Source organism: Ylistrum balloti, unplaced genomic scaffold, assembly GCF_031769215.1.
Source record: "Ylistrum balloti isolate Yb309-2 unplaced genomic scaffold, AGI_CSIRO_Ybal_v1 Utg370120, whole genome shotgun sequence".
Lineage (NCBI taxonomy): Eukaryota > Metazoa > Mollusca > Bivalvia > Pectinida > Pectinidae > Ylistrum > Ylistrum balloti.
Window position 1 is genome coordinate 1,110,295 of NW_026782137.1, and position 10,290 is coordinate 1,120,584.

Here is a 10,290-nt window from a genome sequence, read left to right on the forward strand (position 1 = left end):
TTAACCAAAAGGCTCAGAGTGTAGATATTGGGCCTGTGACATGCTGGGATGAAGTACTACCAAGTTTGTTCAGATGAATGACCTTGACCCACTTTAAAGGTCACAGGGGTCAAATATGTTAAAATCTTTAAACAACTTCTTCTCAATAACCAAAAGGCTCAGATTGCTGATATTGTGCCTGTGGCATGCTGGGATGAAGGGCTATCAAGTTTGTTTAAATGAATGACCTTGAACAACTTTCAAGGTCACAGGGGTCAAATATGTCAAAATCTTTAAATAACTTCTTCTCAAATACTAGAAGGCCTAGGGGGCTAATACTTGGCCCATAGCATGCTGGCATGGAGCCCTACAAAGTTTGTTCAAATGAATGACCTTGGCCCACTTTCAAGGTCACAGGGGTCAAATATGTTAAAATATACAAAGGACTTCATCTCAATAAGCAAAAGTCTATGAGTGCCGATATTGGGTCTGTAGCATGCTGGGAGGAAAGGCTACCAAGTTTATTCAAATGAATGACCTCAACCCACTTTCAAGGTCACAGGGGTCAAATATGTTAAAATATACAAACGACTTCTTCTCAACAAGCAAAAGTCCATGAGTGCTGATATTGGGCCTGTAAGATGCTTGGAGGAGAGGCTACCAAGTTTGTTCAAATGAATGACCTCAACCCACTTTCTAGGTTTGGCTTGCTTTTTGTCAGATGACCGTTAAGGCCCATGGGCCTCTTGTTGAGTTTGCAGTCATGAATAATTTTCAATTTAAATCATATATTTTCCCTTCTATTTTCCAATTAAATGGCAGTAATCGATATTAATCATTTTCTGCTAAAGTGATATTTGTATTGTTCCCCTGTACTCAGATGTTCTTTTGTTTAGTTGTGTTGATTTTATATAACCTTTGATTTTAAAAGTCGAGTTTCTGTCGAAATCATTTTGTGTCAAGATTTTCATATCTTTCAAATTAATTGGTGAATATTTTGTTCTTAATTGGAAATGTTGTTAAAATATTATTACAATATTTTGTCGAAGAAATAATTCCATTCAAGTTGTATGCTGAGTCAAATTACTTATCATATTTTCCTCAGGTCAGATGTTATCAGAATTATTTTCTAGTTTTAATGAACTTGGTGTTGGAGCATTTTGGTTAATTGAACGTATTTTATTCTCAACGGGGTTCATTATATACTTCGCTCTATCTTGTCGAGTCTAGTCAGTAATTTGTTATTTGAAATCCAATTAGTGTAATTAAACCAAGTTTAATTAATTGTATCATTCCAAGGATGTCATTAGTTTTATACAGGTCATTTCAATTCTATGGACTTGTCCGGTCTGTGGTCGGTCATTGTCAGTTTTATAACTTCTAGTCCGGTTTACCCATTGTGGTATAACTTATAGCCTGTAATGACCATGATTAGTCATGATAGGTACATGTTACCTTAGACAACAACTTGCCATGCATTTTCATGATTTATTGTGTACATGTTTTGTAAAATGAGATTGGCATTGCCAGTAATAAATATTGAAGACCTGAACAGACTTATTTTCTGCTCCTCCAGATATGCCTTCTTGCCATTCCCTCGCCCATTCCCTCGCCCGTGGGTGTCACAATTTAAATAACCATTTTCGTGTGTTTGATATCTGTCATATGCATTTGTGATGATAATTCATGGAAAGTTTGGTTGAACCAAATCAAGACTGTCAGACTTCTTCTCAAAGTAAGTACCTCAGCAACAGAAACGAGTTGATATTGTTGACGCTCTTAACTAAATCACGACGTCAGAGGCACTCCATCATCACACCATCATAAAATGAACTCCAAAAGCAATTATTTTACAAAGCATTTATTTAAGCGTTCCGGTTAACTAATAACATTACTATGTATATAAAAACATCAAAGTCGAAGATATTATGTCCGAGTTTGTTTGGTATCAAATAACATCCTACATCTGGTCAAACACGACTTTCAAACATCCTTAATGTGTCGGTACTTTCTCGTTGTTTCTAGACATGGCAAAACAGCCATGGACATCACTGTCATTTAGTTTAAAATGCATCTTTTAATTTTTTATTATCTCTCAATTTCTCAGAGTAACTGTATAATTATATTTTGCAGATCTTGATACACACAAAACAGGTTTTTATTCTATCACACAAGATTCCGCCATTTCGTCATTTGTTCTCAAATCCAGGAATATCTTAATTTTAGCATAGTCATATTTTTGCCATTAAAGAGCCAATCTATCCAAAATCATACTCCGATATTAAAACCATTGGTGAAACAACTTTTTTTGCAAATTAAGTCAGTATCCATTTTTAAACTACCACCGAAAATTTCTTCCTTGAGAACATACTATGTCTTCATCAAGCAACTTCTATCACATTTATAAAGATCCTTATGTAATAATCCTGTTACAGTGATGACCACCATTCAAGTAAAGGATATATCAACATTTCCAGAATATTTGACGTCGATTTTATTCTTTGCTTGTGAAAGCATGGAGCGTTTTTACTAGTTTTGGTGAACTATTTTATATATGATTTAAAATTCATTACTGGGATATACATGTATAACCGTTATCTATGATGTCGCAGTAAAACACATTCTTATGGTTGCACTATTAGTAAACGTAGCGTGTACTTACTTGTCGAAAACAATCATTCACGTCTAAAAAGCAAAAAGTAAAGAAATACTGAATGCGTCTTAAGAAGTTATATAAGGAAATGTTTGTTTCTTTCAACCACTTTTCTTCTGTGCTTCTGATTTACTCACAAGTGTTCAGTTTTTTGGTATTTATCTCGTCCAATTTATTGAACAGGAAATCCTCAACGAAATTCAGAATTTTTCTGAGACTAAGTAGCGACAGGATGTTAACATTCTGTTCAAGGTCTGCCTCGTGCTCGTAGTTTTTTACCGGAAGTATGTGGGATCTTGGCAGACCCATCACCATGGCAACCTTGTCAATGCACTCCTTCACTGCTGCACTGAAGTACACCTTGCTGATATCATCGGAGGATTCTTCACATATTTTGTCAATTTTGGTCAACAACACAGCCTGTGGTATTCCTGTGAATACAGAAGATAAAACTCTTTTGTCTAGATAATGTCTAGAAGGTCTGTTGAAAAATAGGACGGTTGTCTTTTCCCAACATATATAGTGACTTGTTTGTACGTCTCCTTGGAAAAGGTATATTGACATAATGATTTGATAGCATTTTATGATTTTATGAGCATCGATACAACTGGTATTCCTAAATGGATATTACTACATCGCTTACTTGGATTTAACCAGGATTATATGGCGGGTGTCGTCGATATTGCAGAAGACGCTTACTCTTCCAGAACAACTGGTCTTATTCTCATTGCAATTTTTCGGAGAGTCTCCGTGTAAATCTTTTTTTTCACTATTGAAGGGTTTGGAGAATAATAATATTGACATTTTTTTTTTTTTATTTTATTATTTATATAAAATAAATATTTATTTTTATTTATATTTTGTTAAACAAAATATCTTAGATTCTCGATGAATAACAGCTACATCGCATGTTTCGCATCATTTTGAGTTAAAAGTTGTTAAGGCCGTGATAATAGTGCGTTTTAATGAAGTGATACCTCTTAAGTTCATTAGCGGCTGCATTCCTTTGATTCTTTCAACTACTTTTTCAGGGATAACATCGACTGTACTAGCATCCAAGACAAATGTCACACAATGAATTTTGTCTGAAAACTCGGGGGTTTTCAAGAATCCATGTAGATCAGGCGATAGTGGAATAGCCGGGTTAAACTGAAAGTAGCAAATAGCAATGCATTACTTTAATATATGACTTATGTAGAGCACTAATTGTTTGGATATCGAATATTATTTTAACAATAGCATAAAAACATATGAAGTCCTATCATTTTCATTTCACGGTTGTTTAATAAATAAATCATATTTCAGCTTATGACCAATATTCTCAGTTTTCAGATCATATCGTTATTTACCTTTGTTGACCTTACCAGTCCAAGCCAACTGAAATGGTTTACATGTATAATAAACGTATACCAAAAGAATCGTATCGATCCATCTCTGTGTTTAATAGTTTAGCGTACTGGTTATTGTACTTAATGTAAATTTAGTTGTAATGTTTTATCATTAATGCATCACCAGCCAAAACACTCCTAGATGTAAAGGAGGCATAGTAAATAGAAATAAAATATCAATACCATAAAAGATATAATTTATGATTGAATGCTGTATATATGTATTTATAAAAGGAATTTTACTGACTTTAGTAGGACACAAAATGTAGACAACAAGCAATTAATAAATATATCATTTCATTCTCCTTTTAAATCTATATAATATGTTCTGTGTTTAGTAATGATATCGATTAATCAAGTATGGTTGTTTTTTTAATAAACAGAAGATTGAAATCAATGGAGAACAATAAGCACTTCAACACATTGAATGAATCTATATACAGCCGAATCAAGTGACGCTGTCCGTCCTGTGATCCTGACTCTAGTCTCAGTACTTTTTAATCTGAGCTTACATATAGGTACACTTTATTCTGTTGGTAATATAAAAAATGGATGTATTTTGGAGAGTTTTATAAACAGGCGAATCTAGTTATGTAGAACGAGGTTAACCGGTCAGCATCGTACACATGAATTTCACATCAAATCGGAATTGTAATAGATTGACGGGTAGTACAGAAAAAGAATATTATAGAAGTTTTTTTCTCCTATATATCGAAAGAAATGAAAAAAATAATAAGATTTGTTACATACATTGTACCTGTCAGGCACATGTCCATCAAGTAGATAGCAAATGTCGTTATCGTTGAGACCTTGATCCTCCTCTAAGCCACGTGTGTCACATAACCGGAAGTTCAATGTTTTGCTGGTATATCCGTCGTGTATTTCATACATCCGGTACTATGAGTTAAAGTGATAATATAAGATTACAGCAAAAATTTACTTCAAAGAGGCATACTGAATGTTTCTGCTAGCAGTGAAAATGATCATGAAATAATGCAGATAGTATTTGTATCTGAAAAGATACTTGTATTTTCAATAATAAACATAATATAAGGTTAACGTGTTATTTTTTTAGCTTCTTTGCATCTTAGATGTCAGTGAAATCAATTCTTACAGACGTTGTTAGACTGTGTTCAGTACTTCCAGCGCTGGCTTGACTGCTTATATACCCCCGGAATATTGAGTTAATGGTATTGAAGTAGCTGGACTTTCCAGCTCCGACTTGTCCTATCAAAAGGATCCTCGCCTGCTGGATGTCAAGTCCGGATAATGGTTTATACGTGGCTACTTTGTCCTTCATCTCTTCCTCAAACTAAACAAGATACCCACAGGATTTATTGCACGTTTCACTGTATTATACACTCTCAAGTACTTAAATAGCGGAGGTAGAAATGGAAATAGTATGAAATTATATAAACAATACCTTATCACAGCAGTGTATATAGAAAGAGTTCTCACAAAACATGATGTGTACATATGGCATAAAATCATGTTTTGACTTTTTAACTTTTCACAAATCCATTTTAAACAACTTTCACATGCACAAATATACATACATAATTGACACCATTCTGAAATTATCAGAAATATGGAAATTGCTAAATTTGTTGAATATGGGTTTAGTGCACCTCCCAGTCTAGGTTTTGAATTTTCCTCAGTCGTCTTATTCTTTTCAAAAATTTGGCCTTAGCATTATCGACGCGTCCTAGAAGGGCAAAACAGCTTTATGATGTAGTTTAACTCGTTATGTGGCACAACTCTACATAAATCTAAATTTTGTTTATAGGTGATATTTACTCCTGTGTCTTTTGTGCAAGGGGCTGATATGATCATGTTAAAAACCAAATGTTTCAACCTGATTCATAACACATATGATCTTTTTTTCAATTTGGTAGAATCCACTTGCCTATCTAAATGAAATCAAACTGGTTCAGTTTAATCATGAATTTCAACACACACATCATATTTTTAACTAATTAATATGTATTGTATGAATAATTATTTTTTGAAAAGATTTAACTTAGTTTTGATGGCATTGTCCTAATTTTGGCAAGTTAATATCATTCCGGACGCAAAGCATTTGTGGGGGTCGAAATAAAATAAGATTTGGGTACATTTATTTCATATCAACAAATTTCTAGTTTGGCATCTATTTTGACCACATCTAATTAACCTTTGGTTTCAGAAATTAGGTTTTATCAACTAATAGCTAGTATTAGAGGAATGATACAACTGAATGATTATAAAAAAAAAAAAAAAATCAATTTATTATTTGGCTCAGCTGTATCTTCCTTTCAATTGCATTGTAGGTGTTTTTCACTTGTTTATAATTTGTACAATTTGGGGAAGTTGTTCGAAACAGGTCTTGTCTGGAAAGCAATGTTTGAGCAATCATGTTATAAAATGGTCACCATTGCTACAATGTGTTGTCTGCATCATCTCATTAACATCTCCACAATGATTCACCTCAGATGTTACAATCACTTTCGTGATCTGCATCACTGGAACAAGTCATGGCAAATTGATTGCACAAGCGAAGTACTCTGATTTGTGCCAAGAAAAAAATTGCCAAATTATAGCCCGAAAAGCTCGTTTTGAAAAATACAAAGGAGCGGATGCCAACTTCGAAGCCATTACACTATACCGTTATGTGACCTCGAGATTCATTTGATGTACATCAGATGATCAAACTAGTCTTTTTATCTTGTTCACAAGGTGGACATGACATGTTCCAGAGAACTAATGTGATCATAATCCCTGGAGTATGAAGGACGTTCAAGTTGTGAAACTGAAGATTAAATGTGTGATGTTCAGTGGAAAATTGTGATTGCAAAATCAATTTGTTACAAAATGACTGTAAGAGCTGTCGGGCAGAATTTTTAAAGCCTTAATATACGTAAAAATCACTATTAAATAACAAACTTTATCATATTTTCCCCGTAATATATGTAACAAAACAAATACTTTCCTTTAATTAAAGAAAATAAAACTGACTGTTCTCAATTTAAAGCCCCAATATACGTAACATTCACCAAAAATTTAGTGTAGAATTACACATAATTATTGAGATATTCTCTAAGATGTAGTTAAAATTAAGTTATTCAAACAATAGTTACCATGACTTTGTGCAAAAAGTATTGATTTATAAGCAGTTGAAACTCCCTATTTGTAAACACACCTCCATTTTAAACACGCCGCCATCGAAATTACGATTGTTGTCGAACACGTCGGAAAGTTCATGACCTGATCTCGCGAGAGTTGAGGTTTCTACTTATAGAGGAAGCACATGCAGATATGTCTACGGCAAGTTTTTGTTTACAAAACACTGTTTGCGAAGTCTTGTCATAGACTTGAGGTATTCCTGTGATAAATATTCAGTTTTTTGGGAAATTATTAGAAGGAATAATTAGTTTAGAAACGATACGACGCACAATTATAACGTAAGAATTCAGAACTGGCCTGATGTATGATTGGAAAGAAAGGAAGCGACTGGTGGTCTTTTCTTAGCTGTGTCTGCCTTGTTTACACACGCGGAATATGCGCATGCGCAATGTCATCGCTACGAGCGGTAATATATGAATTATTGTGGGTCCCACATTATTTATTTTTCGATTTTTTTCAATTTTTATGAACTTTCCGACGTGGTTCGGCAACAATCGTAATTTCGATGGCGGCGTGTTTAAAATGGGGGTGTGTTTACAAATAGCGAGTTTCAACTGCTCATATATTGATACTTTATGCACAAAGTCATGGTAACTATTGTTTGAATAACTAAGTTTTAACTACATCTTAGAGAATATCTCAATAATTATGTGTGATTCTACACTAATTTTTTGGTGAATGTTACGTATATTGGGGCTTTAACCATATCAGGTTTCGGAGAGAACCGAAAAAAATTTCAGATAATCTTGACCAGTCAGGTGTTAAGCTGTCAAAATATAAAACAGTTTAAGACATTAAAGTATAAAGCATGCCGCATGTAAGTGTAGTATGCAGACAAATGTACATATATAATTATAATGTGAATGCTTACCTTTGAAGTCCAGCTTACATTCCGAACCCACGGTTTTTGGAGTAGCATGTGCTCTGATTAGGAAAACAATGATGGAACGATGATATTGTATTTTTCATTTGAAGACAATACAGAAAGCTTCGAGTTTAAACATTGTATAAATAAATAAATAAATACATAATATTCCTGTTTACCCCAAAACTTAGTCTCATGAGTCTCCTGAAGAATATTAAGTAGAAAAAAAAATACTTTTTATACTTTTAAAAACATGTTTACATTTTATTCTGTCATGTGGCCTTTAATATTTCCTTTTTATATGTATTTTGAACTCGTATACATAAACCAATATCAAAATTCAAATCATACAAGGTGCCGTGGAAACTTTAAAATGTAATAAATCAACGAGAGAAAAGGTCTTAGAAAGACACTTCCAGTGGTTCTAGAAAAATAGAAATAAGCCAGAAGAAATTTATAAGGACGACAAAGGGTATTTAAATGGAATCACTATCCAAGGACAGCTGGATACAGTTAAACTATATATAACATTTCGCTGTGAAAAGAAGTCATAAAAGACTTCAAAATCCGAAATTAATCAATGTCTCTTAAGAACTGAAAAAACTTCATACAAAATTTGTCGGATATTAATAAAACATTCTTTGAGAAAAAACATTTACCGTTATTGTTTCAAGACAAGGTGAAGGACTACCAATAAAAGACAATATCAACATTTTATCAACTCAATATAGAATGGGTTGAACATATGACAATTTTATCGTCTGTTTTACAACCTACAAACCCTGAACACCGTAAACCTCCAGGTCCAAGACGTTTAGATGACCGTTTGTCATAGTATTGTAGTCCTGTCCCTGCGAGCTGTACGCATGACCTAAACCCACACTGCCATTTAAAGGGAAATAATCCCCTGATTTATTTACAGTTTCGGAGAAACATTGAAAGTCATGTCCACTTCCAAATGTCGGCCCATAATTTTCGTGTGCGGAAATTGCGTATTTAGCATTTTTGACGGGCATCTTGATAGGTTGTGCTCTGCCATTATATTCCAATTTGAAGATAAAAGCCTCGCAATCGGCGACATATGATCCACATGTTTTCCAGCTAACAGCGGTGTATCCCCCATATACGGATTTGTCAGTATTGTACAGAACGGTGACAGTTGGCCCCTTGTTGTCACAGAAACTATGGAAAGTCTCGGCTTTACAACCGTCACGGGTAATCTTGTACAGTAAAGTGAACTTATGTCGTTTTGATGGATCGATCCATTTGGAAAGTTGATCCCTATGGGTCTGTGTTAGCTTGGTCGCCATATTAAGTAAGCTGCAAAAAACATGAAAATATAACTGAATTATATGAAATAATCAATCAATAAGAAGTTTGGATTTATTAAATGTTATTGGCGCTTTAAGAGAAACGTGCTTTTAGTCAGAAAAATGGCAATTATAATGTAGTGGATTGTGTTAGATATTGTGCTTTTAGTTTTTATCTACCCCTGCCCCGATAAAGGTGCTCTATCAGACCAAAGAATAAAGCTGACAACTTAATTTTAAAACAGCTGTCTTATTTGTTTACAAGAATTTCGGAAAATCTATATTACATGTTGATTTCTCGGAATCTCTGCCTATTTTCGCTTTATAGTACATAATACACATACTTGTTGGCTACTTGTACTTTCCTGTTTATCACATATTCATCATATGTTAAGATTGATCTATATGTTCACGATATTGTCTATCGATTCCTTTATTTCAAAGGTATCAAGGAATCTGCATTTAAATGCTATCTAAGTGTTCTCGAAGATTCTTTTTAGACGCCTCGAACGTGATTGAAGACTCGCATCTAATGATAATATGTCATATGTGACGAGTTAAAGTTGATTTTTCAAGCTCGAAATGAGTAAAAAATCTCATTATTTGCAATGCGGTATCCTTTTTTATCAATTTGAAAAGACATACCTGAGGTTCTTTCCTTCGTGCCCTTTCACGACGGTTGTCAGTATCCTTTCACTTTCGTTTCCCTAGTAAAAAGAATCGAAAATGAAAATACATCGTGGAAAGCCCACTTACAAACGTCTTTCTGGTTCTAGACTTTGCACTCATTGCTTGTTATATTATATATATACGTATATGTGTATATTTATATCAGACTATATAGGTGGTGATATATGTTATATATACGTGTATGTGTATATTTATATCAGACTATATAGGTGGTGATATATGTTATATATAAGTATGTTTTAT

General features: G+C 33.8%; 1 protein-coding gene across 1 annotated transcript; it reads right to left on the reverse strand.

The window, feature by feature from the left end:
* Positions 1-1,822: 1,822 nt before the first annotated feature.
* LOC132550361 (interferon-induced protein 44-like) lies at positions 1,823-10,051 on the reverse strand. The gene is made up of 7 exons (XM_060214411.1): positions 10,003-10,051; positions 8,829-9,367; positions 8,054-8,106; positions 5,135-5,332; positions 4,771-4,917; positions 3,610-3,781; positions 1,823-3,063 (listed from the first exon to the last, which is right to left on the reverse strand). The coding sequence occupies exons 2-7, from the start codon at positions 9,355-9,357 to the stop codon at positions 2,762-2,764; spliced, it is 1,401 nt and encodes a 466-aa protein (XP_060070394.1). The 5' UTR covers positions 9,358-9,367; positions 10,003-10,051; the 3' UTR covers positions 1,823-2,761.
* Positions 10,052-10,290: the final 239 nt, after the last annotated feature.